The 27,178-nt window shown below is 40.0% G+C and overlaps 1 protein-coding gene across 1 annotated transcript in view; it reads left to right on the top strand.

Moving 5' to 3' along the window:
• The window catches only part of LOC109268887 (contactin associated protein 2), a 1,595,009-nt gene that overhangs the window by 1,236,431 nt on the left and 331,400 nt on the right, over window positions 1-27,178 (top strand). Inside the window, exon 12 of the mRNA XM_053897072.1 lies at window positions 11,118-11,237. Within this exon, the coding sequence (XP_053753047.1) occupies window positions 11,118-11,237 (120 nt within the window). The remainder of the gene's footprint in view (window positions 1-11,117; window positions 11,238-27,178) is intronic.

Genomic DNA, 27,178 nt, shown 5'->3' on the forward strand with positions numbered 1-27,178 from the left:
TGATCCGATCCGGAGTCAGTGGCAGGGGAGAAAATTCGAGAGCACGAATGGAGGGAGGTATGATTCACTGGGGGACACAGTCTATGTCATTTTCGAGTTTTAATACTCATATTTTCCCATAGTTTATTTTCTCATTAAATTCTGACAACTTTATTTGGCATTTAAAAGCAGGCATACAGCCTCTTTCATTAAATTAGATAAACAATAGTAAAACATTTTTCAGCTGTAAAGTAATATAAGATATAGTTATGTTTTTTTATTTTTGAATTGCAAGGACATCTTTACTCAAAATGACTGAAATTTGCAAAGGCATTAGTACTTTCTAATCAGAGCCAGGTTTGGTTTTTTTTGTTAAACTGAGTCTTGTTTAGCTAAAAACAACTGGAGAATTTCTCACTCCGTTGTTTTTTCTCCATGCAGATACACACAGGTATAGATTTTAAAAATCTACTCTTCCTAAAAAAAAAAATGTAAAAAAATGTAAAAAAATAAAAATCTACTCTTCCTTAAGGAGGCTCTTCTTCAATGAAACACAGCCTCTTCTCCAAACTATCTTTCAACAGTAAGACTAAAAGGTGATTTTTTCTTGAAAATTATAATAAGAATAGTATAAATAGTAAAACTAGTATGAATATGAAAAAATAGTAAAACATAATGATGAGATTAGTATAAACACTTCAGCACGGCTTAAGAGCAGAGATTCTGTAGCCAGAATGCCTGGGTTCCAGTTGTACTCCGCCTTTCTTTAGGTGAAAAGTCTTGAGAGTAGTGAACTAATCCTTCTGTGCACATGGCAGGGACAGAGCACTGAAGACAAGCCTCAGAGAATAGTTCTCTCTATAGGCCAGGAAAAGAGAAATGACAGTTCAGGACACACGGAAGGAGCGGTCAGAATCAGACAAGTGTGAGGACACAAACACAGGGAAGAAGAAGTTTCAGTGAGGAGATGGTCAACAGTGACCAAGTCTACTGAAATCTCAGAGAAGGAGGACTTAGTCAGAAGTTACTGTAGACATCAATGGTACTCTTGAAAACAAGGAAGAAGCGATAACTTTCCGACTTGAGGGGATTCAGGTGTAAGTGCTGACAAAGAGACGTTCCTTTAGGTTGCTTTGATAAACAGGACCAGAGGGCAACTGGCATATTTTTTCCCCTTCTACCACCCAAGATAGAAGAGATCGGTGCTAATTAACAGACAAAGAGCATGGAGCTAATGGGAACAGAAGAGAAAGAAAATCAAGGAAATAATTATCTTGAAGTATCTGAAGACCAGCATGAAATAACATGGCATTGGAAAGGAGCAGTAAAGAAGGACCCTTCTCTCCTCTTCCTGCGAACTCCTACTCATCCTTTAAGACAGCTTTAAGTAACTTCACAGATGTGAGCCACAAGCCTGACTTGATCAGACTGTCCTCAGCCAAGTTGTCCAATCCCCTACCTAAAGTGTTGGGGTACTTTGTTTATATCTCTTTTTATTTAATAACATTTAGCAAATTATACAGTGTTTTATCTCTCCACATGTCTACCCCATACATTAGACAGCAAATTCCTCAGAGCCAGGATTTGTGATTCATTTTACTTATTTCTAGTACAAGCCATAGCACTAGAATAGTACCACATTAGTAGGTATCAAAAAAAAAAAAACAAAAAAAAAAAAAATTAGGAGGAAAGGGAAAAGGACCGATGTAGGGCAGAGTTATATTGAAGGAGGGGAATACAGGTGCCAACACATTTGGATCAGTGTTCATGGTCTCATAATGGGGACATAGTGAAAATGAGAATGATAAGGTTAGAGACGGAAATAGAGCCAATCTCTATAGGATCTAAGCTAATGATCAGTAGGGTTGCTGAGCTCCACTGTAGAGACCTATTAAAATGAGAAAGCATGAGTTTATAGCACGGCTTCTTGGTTTTATATGTTCTTTTCTCCTCCTCATCATCTTCTGTATCCTAAAAGTAATAATGAAGAAAATACGGGTAGAGCTTCTCCAGACTGAGTCATGAAAAACAGTCAATTTTATGTTCTGTGGAGTGGGAGTCATAGAATGTCAAGTATGGATATTGACATCACCACGAAATATGGCAGTCATGATGATATAGAGTCAAAGAGTTGTGGTTTTGTGATTAGAATTTCAAACTTTGGATTACTGTTTTCTTTAAAACAGTAACTTCGAGTCAATACAATTAACAATGGAAGGACTTGGGAAGAATCAAAGGGCAGAAATGGGATAAATGTGGGTAAGAGAAAGAATAGAAATGAAAAAAATAAATGTAGATTTTACTTTATTTCCACAATTTTCTTGAAGGACTTGTCAGGGAAGATAAATATAAGCTATTGATTTATGAACAAGAAATCAAAACTTTTTCCTTTTTTTTCCACCTTCTAATTACCCTTTTCCCCCTGAGACTTGGACAGGTAAAGAATCCATTAGAGAATGATAATGAATAACATCTCATACAGAAATTGCACTCATGGAAGGATCGTGACATAATATTCGCATGCAAAATATCTGGTTTGAAACCCTCTCTCTCTCTCTATCACCACCATTTGCTATGTGCCAATTATGAGACAATAATTCCTCCGGGATATAATGTAGTTTATTCAGGGCATTCATTCAAGCTTTAAAAAAAATTCAAAGAGACAGAGAACATATGAGGTTAATATTCAGGTGTTAATGAGGACCTAGGTATTGTGAACTTACATTGTGCTAATTAAAAATAATTGCATGCTCTTAGAATTAGGGAGCTTTCACAGGGAAGGTCTCCAGGCCACTGCTGCCTCTCTGGATTTCCAGCTTGGTTGTGCAAAAGTAGTTACCTTAACAGGAATAACGAGATTCTGGGAAAAGTAGGTTCTTCAACCAAATTCACCAGGGCCTGATTGAGAGCAGAAAATCAAATTCATGGTTTCAAATGATAAATATTTTAGTAGATAAATTTATTTTTGAAAGAAACATTAAGATCAGAAGGTGACTTAGTCCCACAGACTATCCTATTCTGAATGTCACCAATTCACATATGCCCCAAGCCCCTTTCAAGGGCCAAGAACAACCGTTTTGTCATTTCTTGGTGCATCCGTATTTTCCATTAAAAGACTTCTTTGTTAATTGAAGGGTGGCATCTCCAGTGAACGAACTTCCCCTTTTTTAGCCTCTTGTTCCTGGTCCCTACACAAGTCTGTAACAAGTATGTGGTCCTTCCACTCTAAGAGAGCAGGAAAGTGAAGACATTCATAAACCATCAATACCCAAAATGTCACATTACAGCATTTACTAGCAAATGAGCTATAAAATTATTTTATGCTTCTTTCTAATTTTATATCAAATCATTAGAAGTGAACTTTTCCCTTTCTGGGCAATCAGGAGAGGACTACTTACGATGTTCCAAACATAACCTTTATATACATGTTAATTTTTGACTTGTGATTAATTTTCTAACACGTTTCATCCTTGACGACTTCTAGAGATCCATATGCTGTAGAAGGTAATAATGGGAAGGATATACGTCATATGCTTACACACCTATTGCAAATTATACGTTGAAAGGGTCAAGGAGAGCCAACATAAGGGAGCCACCATAAGGTCAGAGCACCCAACATAAGACCTTGCACATATGAGCCAAAAATAATTATTTTATCTGAAAGATATTTCTCTCTTAAAGTTATAGTAGTGAAACATGGTGGAGAGTCCTCCTCCACACCATCTGTAAGTTGGAAAAGCTTGCATGTAGGGTGAGGAGAACTTGGCCCAGTCACTTGGCACCTATATGTCTGTATTAGTTTCTCAGGACTGCTGTAACAAAGAGCCACAAACAAGGTGAGTTAACAGCAAATTGTTGCCTCACAGTTTCAGACGATAGAAATCCAAAACCAAGGTATCTGCTGGGTTGATTCCTTCTGAGACCTGTAAGGGAGAATTTGTTCCATATTCCTCTACTAGCTTCTTTCAGGTGACCTCAGACACTCTTTAACTTGTAGTTGGCATTCTTTCTGCATCTTTATATGGTCTTCCCTTGTCTCTATCTGTTTCTGTGTCCAAATGTCCCCCTTTTATAAGTCCAGTTGGGTTAGGCCGGTTGTAATGACCTCATCTCAACTTAACCGTCTTCAATACCTATTTCCAAATAAGGTCACCATCACAGGTACTGGAGATTAGAACCTCAACATCTTTTTTGGGAAGGATACGTTTCAATCCATAGCGGCGTCCTTTGTGAATCATCAATGTTCATGTGAAAACTGAGGCCATGATACAGAATCACAGATATGTGCTTTCTTCTCCATTCCCTGGTACCTTAATCTTTTAATCATATGTGTTTGTGTGTCTTAATCACTACTTAGTATGGTATCCAAGATCTTTACTGTCATAAATGGAGGATAATATTACATGCTGTGAATAATAATATTATAGAGCTGTGAAAACAGTTTTTAAAGTGGAAATCTTAATATATGTGATAGCATAAAATATATTTATACATCAAAAACTACATTTTCAAAGCTGTTAGATAAAAAAATAGGGAGGACCAATATCAGAGAACACAGATTTTAGTCTTCATTTATATCACAGCCAATTTAACTCAATAGAAGAACGCTGACAATAAATGGGCAAAACTCATGGCTGTACACCCCACAAAAGATTTTGAAAACCTCTCCAATATACATTTGAAAATAAAATGTCCAATTATTAATCAAAAATGCAAATAAAACAGTAATGAAAAGCGATATTTTTCTTTTTGCCAAATAGGAAACTATTGTTTTCTTCTTATTTTAAATCAGAGTCTAGACAGTGCTGGTAAAGACGCATTTGCAGACAAAGTTGTTGCTTTTATAAAAAAATTCTCCAGAATCTAAAATCGATCATCAGAATTTAGAGCTCACTTCCTGGTGGGAGAGAGGTGGTAACGAGTCCCTGACAGCCGCTAACAGAGCATGGCCATCATGGATTCTGGATGGTGAGCAGTTACCTTATCTTCTCACACTATTGAAGGAAGTCTACACAGAGGCAAGAAGAGGGCCTTGGCTTTCAAAAAGAGAACAAAATACAAGCTCACCAAAATTTGTTGCTGGGGCAAGAAACGAAACGTTATCTTTTTTTGTGTATTATTTTTCAAAATTCATCAAAAAGCGTTGGTTTGAGAATGAGAAATACCCACTTAAAAAAAAAATGAATCTGTCTCACACATCCTAACAACAACTCCCTCATGAATTTAGCAATCTCTGTCAATGATTATTCTGTTTTTGTGTTCGTGTTCGAATTCCTACGACGGTGCGGTCATCACACGATTCCACCAACTAGTTCCTTTCCCTATAATTTGGCTTCCATAAATACCACCGCCCTGAAATATTGGAAGTCCCTCACACAGGCTCACTAAATGTATCGCCTTCTTTCGGTCCTCTTTCTGTTCCCATTTTCTGCAGCAGTTCAGACTCTTGAGAGTTCTTCTCCTCAGATGTAGCTCCTCCTTTATATTCTGTCTACACTCTGACCATTCCTTAATTGTGCTTTATCTGCTGGCACATTAGGCCTATTGCACATCCTTCCTCTTCGACCCTTTGCTCTTCCCTCTGCCAGAGAGTTGACAATCGTTCAGATGCCTCATGCCGTGGGTGCGCACGCGCAGGGGGAGTGTCTCGTGGTCCCTGGTGGGGACTGAGAGGGCAGAGGATGCACATGTTGTTTACCTCAGGGCCATATGGACCTTTAAAGCTCAGTACAACCTTTGACTTTGTTCTTCCATCTTTGTTACTCTCCTTGATACTTTTGTTACTCGGCAACACTGGGAATGCATATGATGCTTAATAAAATTTGTTCATTAAGTAGAGCAGTCATAACATTTTTATATAGTTGTGATAAGCAGAATAATGCTCCCCACCCCCAGTGGTCCTAATCTGTGGAACCTGTGAATATGTTACCATATGCAGCAAAGGGCGTCATGATTAAGTTAAGGCCTGTTGCATGAGATTATCCTGGATTGTCTGGGTGTGCCTACTGTGATCAGAGGGCTCCTTAAAACAGAGAAAGAGATGTGACAGGGAAAGCAGAGAATCAGAATAATGGAGCATGAGGAGGACTGACTTAGAAGATAGAAAGTTGGGACAATGAGCAGGGGATGTGGGTGGAGTCTAGAAGCTGAAAGAGGTGAGAAAATGGACTCTCCCCCAGACTTTTCAGAAGGAGAACAGCCCCACAGACACCTTGAATTTAGAATGGGAAATCCATCTCAAACTTCTCGAGAACCGTAAGATAATCAGTTGGTGTTGTTTCAGTCCGTTAATATTTGCTTATTTGTTACAGCAGCCACATGAAACTAATAAAGCCATACTTTGTCATTTTCCATTGTGCCTAGTATGATACCAGACAGACAACATTCATTGTTTAGTAAATGTGTATAATATACTTAGGATTCACCACTTTCTGGAATTTTACATGCTATGAAATCCAATCTAATGTGTTCAATCATAGTATTTCTGAACCTCTGAGATTTATTTACGAATATGTAGACTAATATGAGACCTTTTATTTGGGACTAGAAGTCACAGCAGAGAAAAATTACTTTTCCGATAAATCAATGGACTTGATGAGTCTGTTTATTTCCCCATCGGCCCAATTGCCTCTCTGCTCTTCAGCAGTCTCCTAGCAAAACTCCATCACTGATGATGGCTCACACTCTTTTCTTTCTTCATCGGCTTCTGCCTTAGCCCTCGTGCTCTTTCAGCTCCTCAGGCTTCATGTGCACAAATTGTACAGCCCAGCTATGCCTCCACTGGATGCCAAGCTAACCGGCTGAGGCATGCAGGGTAAATGCTTTGGTTAGCTCATTCTCTGCATTAAAATGTCAATATACTCAATTCTTTTTAGTTGACAAAGTGTGTGTGATTTCACTTAATCGTTACAATAACAGTGAAGGAGGTATCGTTGCCTTCATTTTACAGCTAAGAAAACTAAAAGTTAAAGGGAGTTTCTATGTAGTAAATGACAGAAAGGAGATTTTTTTAGGATAATGTTGAGTCAACTTTTTTTAATATGAAATTTATTGTCAAATTGGTTTCCATACAACACCCAGGGCTCATCCCAACAGGTGCCCTCCTCAACGCCCATCACTCACTTTCCCCTCCCTCCCACCCCCATCAACCCTCAGTTTATTCTCAGTTTTTATCTCTTCATTCCTCATTCAGTTAAAAAACTAATACAGTTTCATTATACCGAGCTGTACTTGCCATCTTACCTCCGTGCCATTATTCTAGATATGTATTTTGCAAGTGTATTTTTAATGATAGTGTAACTAACACACATTATAAGTAGTATGGAAAACAGAAAAGTATGAAGTTTTATATCATCCATAGTCTTATTAATCAAAGATGATCACTGTTACCATGTGGGTGCATTCATCCAAATATGTTTCTTTTGACATGTATTTTTATTTAGGGTTTTATTTTTTTTAATTTGAGACACAGAGAGAGAGATTACAAACGGGGTAAAGGGGCAGAAGGAGATAGAGAAAGAAGATCTCAGGTAGGCTCCGTGCTTAGCACGGAGCCCCACACAGGGCTCAATCCCTGAGTCAAAATAAAGAGTCAGACACTCAACTGACTGAGCCACCCAGGCACCCTTATTTTTATTTAGGGCTCTGTATCCCACTCCCTTTTCATTATTTTGAGTGAAGTGAGGTGGCATTCCAGCCTTATTTAAAACTCTACTGTCTTGCCTTTCAGTGTTCTATTTTTTTTCCCTTTTATATCTAAATTTAAAAAAGGAATTAGCCTACCCTTCCAGAGTTAACTTTTTTCCAGGATTGGAGCAGGGCCCTTCAACATGCAGTCAGGACCAGCAGTATCAGGCTCACTTAGAAGCTTATTACAACTGCAAATTCTCTGCTGAATCAGAATCTTTGGGGGGAAGCCCAGGAATCCCCATCTTAACAAGCTGTCCAGTTGATTTTTCACACATGATAAAGTTTGGACTGAAGTACTTGGTGTCCATTTGTGTCGATGAGGCAAAAGCAGCCAGAAGGCCAGTTGTAGGTTAAAGTCACACAGAATAACAGTCACGCTTTGAAGACAAAGAGACAAGCCGCTTGCACACCCAGATTTCCCTCATCTACAAGCCTTCAGAATTGGTTCTTAGTCAGTTCCTCACATTAAGGTCTGTAGCCCTCTTTAGAGTGCTTAGATGCTTTCTTAGACGTGCAGGAGTTACCCGCGCTTACCATCAGATCATGCTTTCGTTAGTTCTGATGGCTTTTCTTAAACATCTACCATGTTAGATTGCATGGAGTAGGAAAGAGAAATGTATCTTCTAGACCCTCCCCACAGGATAATTCACAGTCTTATTAGGAAATAAAATAGTTGTATATGCAATTCCATTACCAACAGTCAATCAAGTCCTAAATGGACTCTAATCAGGTATTACAGGATGTGAGATGAGCAACGGATGCCCCGGATTGTACAGAAAGATGGGTATATTGACCGGACCGTTGACTAGGGAGACCCTCCTTAAGAAAGGAGGACTGTGAGTAGGACCTAATTAATAAGTAGTATATTAATCATAAAAATTCCACCTCTTAAATGTTGACCGTGGGCCAGATAGAAAGGTGAAGCGGTTGGTGGTGTCATATCCTCCAGCTCTTGTCACTGTATTGCAATGTACCCGATCCCTCTTCTCCAGACAAGGCTAAGTGAGATCAAGCACTTTACCTGTGTTCTATACATGGTGCTTTGCAGAGTCAGTTCAACCCAAGTCTGTTTGATTGCAGAGTCCTGTTTCTTCGAACTTCTGCGTTAATTGTTAACTCTGGTAGAGAAGGTTGGTAGACTAAGAGGCTTGTAGTGTATTGCAGATAAAGGTAACCCCAGAAAGGGTGACCAAGATCCTGTGTCAAATTTGCCTGACCAGTGTGCGAGGTTTACACTGGCAGTTCACCAAAACCAGGAGACAGCTCTTAGGTTTGTCGAAGGTCTTGTAGGCATAGATAGCAATCTGGGATGTAATATCAGAGACTGAAAAATCATTACATTTTTTTTAACATAATGAAAGTATGTCTTAGGACCAGACTAACACTGGGTAAAAAGAATAATTTGTTGGGAAAGTGAAGAGATGTTTGGGTAAGACGACCAATTAATAGTGTGATTATTGTAAACAGATACCACACGATAAGGAAAATGGGGTGTTTACCGGGAGAAAAGAGAGTGACTCATGATTAAATTTAAAAAAAAGAAACGTGAAAGCTTATAATGGCAGATTGGCCAAAGGGTCTAAAGGGAGAACTTTAGAATTCTAACCTGACATTCTGGATCATTTTGAGCTACCCACAAAAACTGTAATTATCTGGAGAGAGGTTACAAAAAAATAGGAGCCAGTTAGAAATGGTGCGTTTAGGTCATTCTGAACTCTTTTTCTTCCTAACTCCCTACACCCACCTGGTCTCCGTCTCCAGTCGATTTTAAAAACATATGAGTCAGTGCCATATACTTTATCCATCCTCGCACTTTCTTATGGAAACAGTCATCCTTCCCCTGGCCTATGGCAATGACAGCCTCTGTGAGCTCATGAATTTCTGAATCATTTCCCTAAAATCTATTGTTTTGCTACAGGAGTTTTCTCTCTAAAACCTACATCTAATTATAGCATCTTCCTGCTGAAGGGTTTAAAAACTCTTCCTCGCTGCCCTTTATTGCAATATTTTAGTTGGCATGGCATTCAAAATTAGAGCAACCATAGTTTATTATCCAAATAAGAGACTTGGGAGACTGAAATTGGGCATATTAATCATCACACTGGGACAAAAGGCGCGTGAGCCCTGCATAACTTTCCATCTTCACCCCTTCCAGTGGCACCTTAATGCATGAGTAATACCACAATAATTAGTGAACAGACCCTACTCCAAAGGCTCTTCATCTGAATTGCTTACAGCTGTATTTGTGTTGCCTAATCCCTGCTCAGCACATCATAGGTACTCAATAATTTGCAGAAAGAATGGAAGGAGGAAAGAAGGGTTAAGTAAAACAAAGCATTTGAGAATTGTTTTAGTCTGGTGTGTTGTTGTTGACGTGAAATAGAATCGGAGGCCCAACATCTTGGCGAGGAAACTACAGGCAGCCAGAGGGAGGCACGGAGAACATGGAAGAGGACAGGAAGGTGGAAAAGGGTCCTGGAATCAGACCCGTCGTTGAAGAATGACAGATCCCAGCCATGTGAATTCCAGTGCACTTTCCCAAAAGACTGTACTATGTGTGCATCTGATGATAGCTCTTTACCAGAAGTAGTTCTTAGTTTTGGAAAGACATCTTTCAATCGCTTCTCGGCCTTTTGGCCAAGAGCAAGTGTGGAAAGACATCTTTCAAAGTCATCATAAATGTCAGTGTGGAGCTGTTTTAAAAAGTCTTCCCAATGGTATTCCAGAAGTTGTAACTACAAAGGGGGTATGTAAACGCCCATTTTGTATTTCTAAAAACAGATGCAGTCTCTGTGAGAAAAGAAAATGTGTTGGGAGCATGGGAACAAAAGGGAAAACAATGAAAAGGAACCTGTAATTTAATTACATTGATGTCAGCTTTCCACAAAAACTAGATGCGATGTAATTAATACACCTATAATAAAATGAAGCAGGGATGTGTCTTTCTTTTTTTCTTAAATGAAGGAAGATTAGAAATCCCATGCTGTTTGAGGAAAATTTATGCTACCTATGCAAAAAAAGTGTGTGTGTGTGTGGGGGGGGGGGGGTGGATTTTTCTTTTAGCCCAACGAAACAACCAATATTTATGGCCTTTCAAAATAAAGCCCCCTACAGTAAGGAGATGACATATATAAATAACTACAGATTAAGTATTTTTTCAACGATCACGAGCCCTAATGCAACATTACATTTATTTAACAATTTATTGTTTGGTTTATATTTTTTTTTCCAACTATAAAGCCATAGCAGGAACTCGCTATCTTTGTTAGGTCAAAAAGGCTTATAGAGTAAGAACCAAATCATGAATTTAAGTGTAGAGAAAAAGAATGCCACTCCCAACAGGAGGGTATACCGCTCGCTAGTGGCTAGCCAGTATTGGATGTGGCTGGGGCACCTATCTGGGGAGCCATTTGCACTGCACCTTTCTCATGTAGGCTATTCTGTTCCAGCGATCTATGAGCCTTCCTGTGAAGCATACAAACACCTGGGCCAGACATCAAATTACTACTGGATAGATCCTGATGGCAGTGGACCACTGGGGCCTCTGAAAGTCTACTGCAACATGACAGGTAACAGTGCCATATTTATGTTTCACGAACATTCCTTTTCTACGTGTTGAGCATGGACAGTACTACCCAGGTATATTTCTTCTGGGCCACATTCTTATCTCAGCATGTAATAAGCTATGTATTGTTGGATTTGTTCCATAAAACGGTAAATGTATTTCTACAATAAAATCTTCTAACCTGTTTTTTTTTTTAAAGTCCACCTTCTGACTTGAGCAGGACATAATTTTAAAATATCAGTATGTAGGGGAAAAACCCAGAAAGTGAAATTGAAGGTTGAAGTCCATAGAAAGGACTGACCCACGAAGCAGCCTCCATGAGTAACGTAGACTGCTTGACTGTCCATACTGCCCGTGTGAGGGGAAGCTTATGGACCATTCCAGAGCTTCCCTGGGCCCCCCAGTTACAGAAGGAGACTTTCTGGGTACTGAAATCCTATTCTGGAATCACCTGCACCTTTCACAAAATGTATCTGGAGTTTTCTACATCAGAAGAGAACCTAGTTTTTCTTTACTTCCGTATTAAATTTCAGGGTTATGAAATGAAATTGTGGGGTTCTTGTAAACACCCACAATGTGTAAGATATACAGATGTCTAAGAACAGATTTTCCATCAGATACTTAGTAATGTCTTACCCTCCAAAGTAGAAGAGTGTGGGACATGTACTATTCACTGGCTCCAGGAGAGGATCAGCATTTGATGGAAACTGCTGAGGCATTTGATTATAACAGTAACGATGATTATTTGATGCTATTTATGATGATTACTACATGATCTGTCTACTGTGTGTCAGATACCATGATGAATTCTTTACTTACACTACCTGGTTTACATCCTGGCTCCATCGATCTTGGGCACATTATTTGTTAAGTTTAATAACTCAGTAAGCTTCAGTATGTTTATCTGTAAAATGGGTTATTACTAATATCTATATCTACTTCATAACATTATTACATAAATTAAAGAAGATAATGTACGTACGGTTCTTCACATATTATCTGACACATGGTAGACTTTCAGTAAATGATACCCAGGAGGAAGGTATTATTATTTTTTGAAGGATTAGAGAGTTAAATATCTTGTTTATATTATTCAGACAAGATTAAATACAAATCTGTTTGAGGCCAATGGTTCTTAAATCTGGCAGTGCTTTAGAATCACGGGTTTCTTGTTCTTATCTTTGTTTCCCACACTTACTGGCTCAACCTCTGAAGACTTTGACTGAGTAGTTTGTTGGTTTGCAACCCTCCAGGGAACTTTTCTGGTGTAATCTGAAACCGGAGGGCAGGGGGAGAGGCAGGTCACTCCAGGTTGGTAGGTGGCAGTGTTAAGAAGCACAAGGATGGCAGCAAATTCTTAGAAGTTTCTAAAGAGGCCTTAACTGGGTCCAGTCACATGTACCATACAGGTGTTCTCAGCATCGCATCACCATCTCAACTCTGTTCTTGGAGCAACCTCTAGGAGAGGAAAAGGCTAGTGGAACCCACATTCCAAGGACAGGAGAGGGTGACATTTGGAAGTGAGAAGCCTCGGAGTGCTTGGGTTCAGCTTACAGGACAATCAGTAGTCACATCTTTTCGATGACATTCCCCAACATAGGTGCGAAATGGAAATAGGATTGTGCCACTCATAGGGAGAACCCCGAACAGCGTTGAGGGGAAGCAAACCCCGTGGAGGACTCCCCGCAATATCAGGAAGCCAGGCATGGCCCAGAACAGAAGGAGAATGATAAAGACAGGAATATAGTATGTAGAGAAAATGGTAAAATGGTAGCTGTCCTCCCAAAATTATCTTTCCACGCCAAGAACTCTAAACATATCCCAGCGAAGAAACCCACATACCAGAAAGCTTGACGTAAGAGCATATTGATGGTTGTACTCGTCAGTGTACTCAAGTCCTTTCTTGTTTACCTTCATGTTAATCTTATTTGAACTCAAATATAATCGATGAGAACTGGATTTAATCTGTAAGAATCCTGATTTTTATTTGTTCTAATATAGACAAAATATGATTATAGTTTAACCCAATACTCTAAACACATCCGGACAATAAAGAGTACAGTACCACCTTATACGGTAAGAATATGCTTCTTGTATCATTCAAGATAGTTATGAACACCAGCGTGTCAGGGACCATTGAAGGCCAGCCGGCATTCTTGGCCTTTTGCCACCCATTAACCCTTCCTTCATCTGGAAAGAACATGAACTTGACATCATTAGGACAGCATGGTACTACACAGGTTGGTTTGGGCTGTTGCATTTCCAAGAAATATTATGTTGAAGAGGAGGAGGGAATGACAGCATGAATAATTCTAGAAGTCTTGATATATCTATCGCTCTGTATCCTGAGAAAGTGAATATGCACCTTACTTTATAACATTTGTGTGAAAGAGTAGAGCTGTCCTACTTCTCAGCGACCCAAGCATAATGGGGTGTTACCACTGTTGAATATATCACATATCTTAAAAATGGGAGCAAAACATCTTCTCTGGGGAAGAAACAATGTCTTGGCAGGGATAATCCTTTTTTTCTTTCTTTCTATGGCTGGGGTGGGATGGGGGAGAGCTTTTCACTTGCACAGAGATGTGAAAAATTTAAGGAAAGGGATCTCGCCAACCAATAATATCTGATATAGATTTGGTGGAAAATAAAGACACTATTGAAAATTACTTCTGATTTAGATCTATTCTTTGGAATACTAAACTGTGAATTCAATTACTAATTTAAAAGAAAGGACAAAGGAAACAAAAACACAATTAATTTAGGTCCTGACAGGAAAAAGGAAGTCTCCCTTGATTTTTGGACAAGGAGTTCCTCCAAACAATCATTATTACCACACTTCTGTCAACATATGTCTCCACATTGTATTTGTTTGTTTAACATTATCAAATAACTACTGTATTCCTTATCCTCATTATGTTTCATATTGAATCATAGGGGAGGACTTGAAGTGTGTCCCTTTTAGAAAATGTTATTGTTCGATTCAGTCCACAATTTCAACCTGCTGATATCTTTTGGTCACCTGAGCTCACTGTTTCTGTTATATTCTCAATTTCTTCTTTACAATACCTCTGGCAAATCATCCTTATTTCCATCCCCAATTCCTAATAATAGTTTCTTTAAAAACTAAACATGCTGGGGCGCCTGGGTGGCGCAGTCGGTTAAGCGTCCGACTTCAGCCAGGTCACGATCTCGCGGTCTGTGAGTTCGAGCCCCGCGTCAGGCTCTGGGCTGATGGCTCGGAGCCTGGAGCCTGTTTCTGATTCTGTGTCTCCCTCTCTCTCTGCCCCTCCCCCGTTCATGCTCTGTCTCTCTCTGTCCCAAAAATAAATAAAAAACGTTGAAAAAAAAATTAAAAAAAAAAAAAAAACTAAACATGCAACTACTACCTGACCCTGCAGTTGCATTCCTGGACATGTACCCCAGGGGAATAAGGACATGTTCACATGAAAACCTATATGCAGCTTATCACAGCAGACTTAGTGGTAATAGCCAGAAACTGGAAAGAACCCAGATACCCTTCAACAGGTGAAAGGCCAGACAGACTTGGTACACCCATACCATGGGATAGTCTTCAGCAGTAAAAAAAAAAAAAAAAAAAAAAAAAAATGAACTCTTGATCCAATGCAAGAAAAATAAATCTCCAGTGAATTATGCTGAGTGAAAAAAAAATCCAGTCTCAAAACATTATATACTGTCTGATTTCATTTATAGAACATTCTTGAAATGACAAAATTATGGAAATGGAGAACAGCTTAATGGCTGCTGGGGGGTTAAGGAGGGATGGGTGGGAGTACAGAAGGTGTGGTTATAGAAGAGAAACATGAGGGACTCTTGTCCTGATGGAAATGTTTAGTATCCTGACTGTACTGTGAATATCCTGGTTGTGATGCTGTACTGTAGTTTTACAAGGTGGCACCACTGGGTCAAGTGAATGAAGGGTACAAGAGACCTCTCTTATTTATCACAACTGCATATGGATCTATATTACTCAAGGAAGAATTTTAATTAAAAATATATAATACACAGCAAAAAAATCCCAAAGACTGTGAATATTTTCACAGTCTTTATGGAAAAACAGTAAGAGTGTTTGAGGATACCTCTACAATCCTTTTTCCAGGCTTCTTTTTTAATTTATATATCCACTATGCATCAGGAATTGTGCCATGCGAGATAAGTGGATAACCAAATGCCTTCACAACTAATAATAAAACACATTTAAAAAGCAAACAAATAGGGGCACCTGGGTGGCTCAGTCGGTGAAGCGTCCAACTTCAGCTCAGGTCATGATCTCATGCTTTGTGGGTTTGAATGTGGCCTCATGGCAGCTCACAGCCTGGAGCCTGCTTCAGATTCTGTGTCTCCTCTCTCTCTGCTCCTCCCCCCACTCACACTCTGCCTCTCTCTCTCTCTCTCTCTCTCTCTCTCTCTCTCTCTCAAAAATACATAAACATTAAAAAAGGCAAACAAGTGATTTTTCTATCAAGAAAAGTAATGGAATTCTGAGGACATACTTACTTTGGATACTGGATTTTAGATAATGCCTCTCTTGGGAAGCAACTTTTTAGCCAAAATCTAAAGTATGAAAAGAGACAAAGCACTCAGGAAGGTGAGGGGAGGAAATGAGCCCTGTAAATTAACTCTGCAAGGCATGAAAGAGATTGTTTCCTTCCAAGAACCTGAGACCCGAGTGGCCAGAGTCTGGAGCATAGAGAGCCTCGGAGAGGGGCTCAAAGTGAAGCTTCCAGATAGGCAGGGCCAGAGCAGACCAGGCAGTAAGGGTGGAGGTACATAGAAAAGCTTGCTTTTTATGTTTTCAATTATTTTTCAGCACAGGGGGTGGGACTCCATGGAAAGGTTTTAAGCAGGAGAAGGAGAGGGTCTTGTTTAAAATTACCATTGGGGGTGCCATGAGTCGCAGAGTAGAAACACTGAGACTGGTTCTGGAGTTTTTGTGAAAGTCCAAGGAAGCATCATCTCCTTCTTGAACTAGAGTGGTCACAGTTTAAGTGAGGAGAAAGAGATGAATTTTAGATCTATTCTGAAGGTAGACTTATCAGGATGGATGACAGATTAGGTGAGCATAGCTAAAGACAGTTATCAAAAATAACTCCCGAATATGTGGACTGAATGACTAGGTGAATTACAGTGCCATTGGGAGATGTGGACAATTAAGGGAAGAACAGATTTAGAGAAAATTCAAGAAGTCAGTTTTGGCATAGTTAAATGTGAGGTGCTGTATACCATCTGACTTGAGAATCAAATTTTGCAGTTACAGTAAGACCTTACAAAGGATATTTGGGTTAGGTATAAATGTGCTAATTGTTAGCATATGAATATATGACAAGTAATATCACTTAGGGCTTGATGTAAATAGGGAAAAGGCATCTTGGGAATGAGCTCTCAGGAACTCAGCAGAGATCAGGTTTCTGATGATTAAATAACATGTAGGCGTCTAGGAGAATGTAATTGAGAGTACGTGGGGAAAGAGCATCTAAGAGCATTTTGGGGAAAAATGGGTCATCCCTATGGATGTTGAAGTGACTTCTTGGGTCTTAGAGAATGAAAACAAGTTTTGAGGGTGGAGAGTGACTGAATCAATGAAAATGTCTATAATGAACAAGGCAATGCACCTAAGTATAGCAAGTAATGGCAAGCAGGAGGCAGGGAATGTGGTATGGCTGGAAGTGACCAACCTCCAAAGGTCTGCATGGACAACTCTAGGAAACCCTAAAATCAGCAGTTACCCTAGACTCAGGGACCAGCAAAATCTCCCACAAAACAGTGGACTCATGAGCTGAGTCTTAAAGAACAAGTGGGTGTTGTGGGGCCTGGAAAAGTAGCAGAGGGGGTGGGAAAAATTGATCAACTCATACAGTGCTTTGTACGGCATGCAAAAGCAGTTGAAATTTGGTCCTGAGGGAAAAGCAAGCATTTGATAATACTATATTTTTTTTGTTGTTTTGAGAGAGAGAGAGCGCAAGTGAGCAAGGGGCAGAGAGAGAGAAAGAGAGAGAGAGAAAATCAGGGCTCACCTGGGGTTCCTGTTTTTCACAGAAGCAGGGCTCGTGCTCACCCGATGTGGGACTCAAACTCACTGACTGTGAGATCATGACCAGAGCTGAAGTCAGATGCATAATGACCGAGCCACCCAGTTGCCAAAGCATGACCTTGAGTAGAATTCTCCAAAGGAGACCTAGACATAGAACAGGGAGACAAGTTAGAACACCCCTGTTGTAATCCAGGAGTTGAAACTGAGATTTAAGATGGTGACAGTCAGGTTAAGGAGGGGATTGACTTCATGGATATTTAGGAAGTCGAGTTGGCCAGACTGTGGCTGGTGCGATAAGAGTTGAAAATGATGCCCAGGTTTCTGCCTTGGCTAATTGCGTGAAGTGGAACAAAGAAAACCAGGGCCACGTTAGGAAAGGGGCGTGCCTGGTACAGCTGTGCCATAGGCAGGTACCACTATACAAATGCCCTGTAGAACTTTAAGCACTATCTCAGTTTCTGGTTTCCTTGTAAGTGAAATGTAGGGACTGAAGTGAGAGGATCTCTACACTGACTTCCATTATTAAAAAAAAAAAAAAAAAAAAAAAAAAAAAGAGAGAGGGAGAAAGAGAGAGAGGATAAGAAAAAAAGAAAAAGAAAAATTCTATTATGGAACATGAAAGAAAAATGTCACTACTTGCAGTCAAATAACCTAGAGACAGAATCCTCTTATCTCAAATAAGCTTGAATTTACTCATTTCCTGCCCAAGTCTGACATAAATTGGCACTCCTCATTTTCTATCATGAGGCAGGTCTCCTACTATGCAATTCTTCTTTTGACTATTTGCAGTTCAGGGCTACATGGCTTGGAAATTAGGGGGTACCCTAAATGACAGAGCACTTCAAGTACTGTGGAGTTGATATTGAGGAGAGAATGTATCCATTGAAGTCTTTTGTGGAAGAAGACATCGTTCTACGCAAGCCAAAGCCTGGTTTTCTTGTTTGGATCTTAGGGCGTATTATAAAACGTAGGCACGGTCACCCTTGCCAGGAGGTGACCCTCTTTCTCCACTCTGACCCTCTCTCTGAGAATTTGCTGTTGTAAATATGACTTTCATGAACATAAACTGTCATATATTTTGAGTTTTTACCTCTGTTATCCGTGCAGTTTTTTTTTTTAACATTTAAGCTCCTAGTTCTATTTTCTTAAGATGTTTACCAACATCTCTTCCTAGAAACCTTGAACTTTTATATTTGAAGCTTCATTTGCTTCTTTCTGCCCGCTGATTAATAACAATTTGTATATAAAGCTAGATCCAGCCATTATCCTCAGTAAGTAAGAAACTTCCTCCTTATCTCTAAATCAAAAACAATGTTTTTCTTAATATTCTGTACGCTAATTCATGTTCTTTATAACCCTCTCTGCATTCGTGTTTAATTTTTTTAAATTTAAGTAAGCATCCGTGCTGTAGCGTGTGAAATTGGAAGTCCAAACACCTCCTGTATTCTTCCTAGAACTAGTTTTGTAGTTTTATCCAAAAAGCCATTAAGCTTGTTTACATAATTTGTGCTTTATAAAGCCCTGGGATTTAGCTGATCAAATTCTATTATCCTCTATAATGGTAAAAGCTGTTCATGTCTTTTTAATCTAATATTTATAGAGAGCTTGTTACTCAAGTTCCTAAGCACTTGCACTCGGTAATATCATTTTATTTATTATTATGCTTCTCAGAAGTTTCGGCAGTGAAGTAAAGGAAATGAGTCTCTGGTGGTGCGCGTGGCTTCCTGGGAAGTATCGTGAACCTCCCCCACCATTCCTGCTCATATACCCTTCCCCCCAGCAAAGCAAAGCGGGTCCTTCTCGATCATATTCAGTTTCTTCGCAGCTCACAATTTATTATGTCAACGTTTCTGTCGGTCAGGAGTCGGCCACAGGTTAGCGGGCCCACTGCTCAGGTCTCACAGGCTGAAATGAGGCAGTCAGAGGGGCCGTGATTTCCTCTGAGGCTTGGGATCCTCTCCCATGTTCATTCAAGTTGTTGACAGAATTCAGTTCCTTGTAGTTTTAATGAGGGCCCCGTTTCCTTCCTGGCTGTTGGCTGTGGATGCTCTCAGCAATCCAGGCTGCTGCTCCGAGGTCCCAGCCGTGAGTCCCTCTCACAGCTTGGCAGTTGATGGATCTCTCTGGTCTCCAGACTGTCTCTCAAGAGCTCACTCGAGTAGGTCATGACTACCCAGGATAATTACCTGTTTGATTAACGGAAGTCAATTGATTGGGGGCCTTGCTTACATCCGCAAAATCTCTTTACCTTTGCCGGGTAGAGGGACCTACCGGCAGGAGTTATGACCCATCGTACTCGCTGATCCTACCCACATTCAAGGGGTGGGGCCTAGCAGGGAGTAAACCCCGGTGACGGGAATCTTGGCGGCCATCTTTGTATTCTTCTCACCACACCTAGCTACGAATACCTTTGTGGAGTAGTCATAATTCCAGCTGCATTCATTCTTATCGTTTGAGTAACAGTGCCACGTTTAGTGTGTAAAATATTAAGCTTTTTTAATTATCATTTTTCTTAGAGCCTTTAGCATATTGTTCAGTTTAGGAAATCTTGAAAATACGATTTTAAAAAAATAAAAACTGCTTACCAGCTCCAGATATGAATTACTAACATGGTAGGAAATGTGTCATAAAGGCTTTGCATTTTATACTTGAAGCTGTATATATTCTCGAGGCAAACTTAATGTCCGGCGCTATTCTAGGTGGATTGCCCGTGTTAACTCGTTCATCATCCAGTAGTTCAGAACAACCCCACAAGGTAGGTAATGATCAGCAATACTAAGCCCTAAGTCACACAGCAAATCTTAGTAAGTTACGGAGGTTGACTTCTTAGGGTTGTGCGATTCAGAACCAGAGGTCCTAGTTACTGTGTGTGTGTGTGTGTGTGTGTGTCTGTGTGGTTCAAACACTACTCCTCATTTTGGATTTTGTAGTATGATCTGTAATATGATTTCCAAAATCAGCACCTCGTACCCATATCTTTCCGTGATCGTTATCATCAAAACTTCCTTACACGGCTCTAATTTATTATCTGTGGTTTGGACAGCATTTTTGCTGTAAACTATTTACTTCTTAATTGAGCAACGAATGCCTTAGGGTTTTTAATCAGAGAACACATTTTACATGAAATCAGAATCGAAACCATTAAGCAATTATTATCAATTTTAGCTCTAAATTCAACTACAAGTTACAGTTTTCTGAGAGCTTTATAGGATAAGTCATATATTTCCTATCTACCTAGGTTAGCCATCCCTTAGGGTTTGAGCCCAACTTTAAGGATAATTTAAATTCTGTTGCCAATATCTAGTTATTTTGTCAATGTAAAATCTTACTCCGAATCTAACCAAATCTGGTGTGAGAATGTAACGACATTGAATGGAATTGTGTTGGGGATCATAGTGCGTAATATTTAATGTGATCACAGTGCCTTATTCTTCCCTTTTCTGCAAGGAAACCAGCAAGAAATGAGGACACACGCAGCCCCCCTATTCTCTGTTAGGCTTATTAACATCCGCAGACCGGGCATTACTATGCTTCCAGTCCCTTGGTGTTTCCATGTGTCATGAACTATTTCTCTGATAAATTCGTGGCCTCAAGTGGAAGCCTCAAAACACTGGCTTCTTCCATTTTATTCCCTCTGCTCATTTATATTTTTTCTCATCACAGGCCTTTTCTCTCCCTTTTCGGTCTCCTAACCCAGTGCACCTCCTCCTTTGTTAACCCGCACATAGAAGAGCTCTCCTTGGCGTCTCCTCTTAGGACGTCTTCTCCTCTTGGCCGACCTCTCACAAACTGTCTTTGTTAAAAAAAAAAAAAAAAAAAAAAAAAAACCTTTGTAATCACTCAGCAACTCCCGCCTCGCGCGCTCAGCTATTTCGGTTCCTCACAATCAGTATAAATCTTTGAATTCAATTCTGTTCATACAGCTTCAATTGAAAATCTAGGAACCAACTCACTGATCAAACACAGCCTGAAAAGAGAGCTCTTCTCCGTAACTGATTACCCACTTGCCCAAGACTCCCTTCTGGATTCATACTTTTATTCCACAGATGGCTTTCACCTGCCAGGCTCTCTTTCAAACCTCTTCATTGTGTGCCAGTCACAGTGATAGGTTAATACCACGAAAGCTCTCGAATGGGTTTTGAACTTAAATCAAGAGAAGGAGAGGAACGCTATTAGAGGTGGGGTGAGGCCCATGCCATGGGACAGGGTCTGGGAGGGAGTATGGGATGCCATGGAAAATCAAGAAGAAACAGCTTTAGAGCTATAACTGGGTCCTCAGGGTCACGTCTGGAGCCTCCAAAAGGGTACCCCAGATGCCAATGCACCCACCTCCGAATATTTTTACATGCCTTCCTAGACAGTATTTTAAATACACTGCCCTTTGGTGCTTTATTTATTTATTTATTTTTCAATATATGAAGTTTATTGTCAAATTGGTTTCCATACAACACCCAGTGCTCATCCCAAAAGGTGCCCTCCTCAATACCCATCAGCCACCCTCCCCTCCCTCCCACCCCCCATCAACCCTCAGTTTGTTCTCAGTTTTTAAGAGTCTCTTATGCTTTGGCTCTCTTCCACTCTAACCTTTTTTTTTTTTAAAGCAGTGCCTTTGTTATGTGATCTCCCCCTGCCTCCTCTGTAGCCAAGAATGGCTTTACATTGTCTATAGCTAAGGGCTGTTGAGTCGTCTGACATTTGGGGTCTGAGACTCTTATCTAGTCCTCTGTAATCAGCTGATCAGGCAGGAAGGAGGGGGGAAAAACACCTTGGGAGATCCAATTAAGGTCAGCTTATTGCCTTACGGTCAGAAACCAAAGAACACGAGAATCATTGCACAGGCCTGCCCTAGGAAGTCCTCTCCTCTGCCTGACCTCAAGCCAGTACGTTTGGGTTTCTCTCTCCAAACCCTACCCTTTTTGGTTTTGTGGGTCACCTTTCATCCCTTCTGAGTAAACAGATTTCCATATAAAAAGGTTTCTTGAAATTTTGTTGAGAGAATCTCATAGAGCAGCTAATTTCTTGTTTTACCTTAGCTTGGTCCAATCGATGCAACTGAAAAAGTTACAATAAACTGTACCAATATTACATGTTGCCTAAACTGGCAAATATTGGAACCATATTGCCTGGGACTCACTTAAGCTAATGCCCTAAAGCTCATCGGTGTCCTACAAATGACTGCCACATGGCAGCATCTGTCTCATTTGTGAAGAGAGGAAGTAACAAAGTTGTCAAAAATGTCTTTATTTCATTGGTGGACAGGGGACTCTGTTAGGGCTGACCTCCCTTCACATCATGACCTATTTTCAATAATATTGTTGAGCAAAGACAGCATTAAAAAGTGAGACCAGGCAAGAACAACATCATCATTGTCGCCGTCGTTTCTTCTTTGCTTGTCTGTACGTCTGTTTTATTCAGTCTTCCCTGGGAAACCATCTTGGCCCCTTCTGCTTTTCCGTCCTTTCTCAGTTTTTAAGAGACTGTAAAATGGTCATGGGCATCTTGCTGATGTGTCTACATTCTCCCACCCAGACTGTTTGCTGTCTGTGTCTGGGGCATGCTGTCATCGTGAAACCTCACGTTGCCACACTAGTGTCGTTCAGCTGGGAATTCCTCACCTCTCCCTGTGCTGGATCTCATGCTTCCCATGATCCCTGTCTCCCTCAGCCTTATCTCTCTCTGTTTCTGTCTCTTCTCTCTCTCTCTCTCTCTCTCTCTCTCTCTCTCTCTCTCTCTCTCTCTCTCCCCAGCACCACACACCCCCTGGTCCCTTCATGATTCTTTACTAGGAACCCCCTCCCCCCCTTCTCTCTGGAAGTTAGCATGTTCTTTTTGTCCCAGATGTTCTGAAATTTCACAACATGCCTTAGAGTATGTCTATTTCATCCGTTTGCTGAGTGCTCACTTTCATGCTGGCAACTCCTTACGCTTCTTTTCGTTGTTCTCTTTGTGATTTTGTCTCTTCTGATTTCTGTTCCCTCTAGAATGACTTTTCATCATGACTTTAATCAAAGAACTCTTTTTTGTTCCTGAAAACTTCCTTTTTACAAAATTATTTAAATTAATTAATTAATTCATTTATTTATTTCAGAGAGAGCAAGAGACATGGGGGGAAGGGGCACAGAGAGAGAGAGAGAGAGAGAGAGAGAGGGAGAGAATTGGAAACAGGCTCCAGGATCCCATTTCAGGGCTCGATACCATGATCATGATCTAGGCTGAAATCAAGAGTCAGTTGCTCAAGGGACTGAGCCATCCAGGCGCCCCCTGGAAAGTTCCTTTGTAATGGCATTCTCCTGTTGCTTCCTGAATGCACAGCCTTTGCTCGCATCTCAAGGATAACAGACATCTTTTTTCTTCATTTTCTCTAAATATCTTTATTTTCGTTTTTTTTTTTCTTTTTCTTTTTCCCCTTTATTTCTAGGCTCCTCAGCTTTCCTCAGATTCCTCATAATGATTAGCTATGTGTTTGTTATTAAGAGTCACAGGGTCTGGGCAGCTGGGTAGTTTAGTTGGTTAAGCGTCTGACTTAAGCCCAGGTCATGATCTCATGGTTCATGAGTTTGAGCCCTGCAGGGGACTCTGTGCTGACAGTGTGGAGCCTGCCTAGGATCCTCTCTCTCCCTCTCTCTGCCCCTCGCCCACTTGCATGCATGCTCTCTCTCTCTCTCTCTCAAAATAAGTAAATAAACTTAGGAAGAAAAGAGCGGCAGGGTCTTGTTGACTTTAAACTTTAGGGTAAGTTACCACATGTCCTGGTGTGCCCAGTACAGACCCAGTACAGCCCTCCTGCCCTCATGCAATCATTAACTTCTCTCCCTTTTACTCTCTCACACACAGATTTTGTGTATATATAACATATACTCTAACTGTAATTTTTTAGAAGTTAAATGCCATGTATATCCACTATCCTAATCTGGAAACCCTTTACTTGTTTTTAATCCCTTATTTTAATACTATAAGAAGTAAATAGTTTCTGAAACATGACTTTTAAATTTATGGAAATCTATTAATTTTAAATATCTATTAATATATCCCTTTTATTTAAAGGATGTCATAATTCTTAGCACTTATTATCAACTCTGTATAAGAGGGTAGATGCTTTCAGGATGCCTGGGTGGCTCAGTCGGTCAAGTGACTCTTGGTTTCAGTTCAGGTCATGATCTCACAGTTCGTGGGTTTGAGCTGTGCATCAGGCTCTGCACTGTCAGTGATTCTCTCTCTCTCTTTCTCTCTCTGCCACTCCCCTGCTCACTCACTCACTCTGTCTCTCCCAAAATAAATAATTAACTTTAAAAAATTAAAACAAAAAGAAGTAGATGGATAGTATCATCTGTAGTATTCTGGTTATTCCTTACAACAACCCTGAGAGGTATTCGTGTTCCGACGCTGAAGACATGTGACCTGAGACACAGACAGATTGTAATATTTTCCAAACAGCTCATAAATATTTTAAACATCTTATCATCTGTGGGTGCATCTATAAGACAATTCACAAGAATCTATGTACATTAAAGAATATAGGTTTGGATGAGAGACTTCCGTCGCTTTTCAGGGCATAAATTTATCACTTTTCCCTTCTGAGAGATTGCAACATTCTGAGAAACCCTCGTTCTTATAATTAAAATCACGTAAATTATCATGACCAGTATTATTTAAAAATTGTCTTCCTCTGTTTCTGGTTTCTGGTTAACTGGAGTCTAGGCTGTGATCTACGCTTGTTCACTAATGAATCCAGCACCACCTGTATACATGTGGCACTAATAAATGCACTGCTGTGAGAAGACAGATGCCACTTTGGCTCTTAGTAGATGGACGTAGCCGGCAGTAGTTAGAGATAGACAAGTAAGCATGAGTAACTTCATCTAACTCAGCACCCAGTGAGAAAACAGGTGTGAGACAAGCCTGCCCTTCCTACAGTTAGAAGACACATGTTTCTTAGCAGTGGGCTCAAAAGTTGTCTACACAACCTGTTCTGTAAGCTTGGAAGTCCCAGCTCTTTATCCCTTTAGTTGTTCCAGCTGCTCAGTGTATGGACATTTTTCTTACTCCAACTAGGAAAGCAGTGCAGGAGCGGGATCGAATTTACTTTATAATTGCGATCAGACCGCCAGAATCCTCTAAATCAATGGATGAAATAGAACTACTGAAGAATCCAGCCTCAGTCACCCTTATGAGGAATAAAAAGCAAAGGGTTCCCTAGACTTTATCCTTTATCCTTTTGACACAAGAGAGGGAGAGTCTCTAAATTATTTTCACCGATCAACTTAAGCGAACACCAGTGATTTCACCATTAAAAAACCCATCCCCCATAATGTAACTAGGAGTTCATTTATGCTAATTAACAGACCATGAGGTCTTGAGCAGAAACAAGTATACCTTACACATTTGTACTATCTACCTCTGAAATGTGGTCTTTTAATGAAATACTAGCCACCCTCCTATGGAGTGTGTGTTCTTGCTTGGATCAACCCTTGGATGTCAGCTATCTAATATGCATGGAATTATATCAAACTGTCTTTGTGAATGTATTTTAGAGGTAAATTACAGACCACAAAACATATTAATTAACTGCCCAGGTTGCCTATCAAGTACTTATAAAAAGAAACTGTGTCAACATAAGTTATTAAATTTGGGAAAAATTTGCAAGAGATGGGTACTTCAACATCAGCATGTTGGCTAATTGCTGTAAAGCACAACGATGAGTTAGGTCTGAGTAATAACCACCAATGCTGTTACCGAGTTTATTCATCAGACTCCTAAATCACTCTTGCTACTTCTGAACTGCATTTCCAGGCCAGCTTGAACAACATTTTCCTTTAATTTCGTCTTGTTCCTTTCTTCTTTCTCATGTCCTTATTCTCAGAGCCTTCCCCCGAATGTTCTCCCTTAGACAGAAGAAGAAAGATCTGATACGGCTCTAACATATTAATGTACTATGTTACCTCCTCCAGGGGTATTTCCATTTCAAAAATAATAAAAATGGGAATCAAAATATGGAGAAGATACTTTCAAGCAAGCACTTCCAAATTCTCTCGAAGTCATTCCTATCCATAGCCCCCTTCTGCTGGTCTATACAGAAAATCACAGTCCAAATGATTTAAAGGTTCTTCCATGTGAAGTTTTTGTCTGTTGAGACCTAGCAAGCCACTATGTTTATTAACCATTCTGTTCTTACTTTTGCTTCAATATCTACTTTATAACAAGTCTTTCTTTTTCCCCTTCCCCTCCCTTTCATATTCCATACACAAAGGTTAAAGGAAGGTAAGATTAGAGAAAAAATTAAATTAGATATTACATAGGAAAACACAAAGGAATAGTCTATGCAGTAGAATAGTTACTCTCTGGAAAGAGAATTACTGTTAGCATCATATTCCCAACACTTCCACTCTTCCCAAATTCTGTCTTATTTTTCTTTTTTTTTAATGTTTATTTAGAAAAAGAGAGCACACACGTGCACATGGGCACGTGAGCAGGGGATGGACAGAGAGAGAAGGAGAGAGAGAATCCCAAGTAGGGTACATGCTGTCAGCACAGAGCCTCATGAGGGGCTCGATCCCACGAACCATGAGATCGTGACTTGAGCTCAAATCAAGGGTCAGACGCTCAACCGACTGAGCCACCCAGGTGCCCCCAGGTCTCTTTTCTTTGAAAGCTCTAGATTCTATTTATGTAAAGATTCAGATTCCCCTTATATAATCATTTTTAATACTTTGAATCCTGATCTTCATTTGTATTTGAAAGTAAAATACTCCAACTTCCATAGAATGTGTATTTCCTCTATCGTGGCAACACGTTGCTAGGATCTGTATTATCATTACGGATAAATAAGAACCCAGCACGCTCAGAAGCTTCTGTGAATGCTGAGACTTGTCATCATGTTGTTTATCTACACGATA

The sequence above is a fragment of the Panthera pardus genome, unplaced genomic scaffold (genome assembly GCF_024362965.1).
Source record: "Panthera pardus isolate Hobbes unplaced genomic scaffold, ASM2436296v1 HiC_scaffold_8, whole genome shotgun sequence".
Taxonomy (NCBI): Eukaryota; Metazoa; Chordata; class Mammalia; order Carnivora; family Felidae; genus Panthera; species Panthera pardus.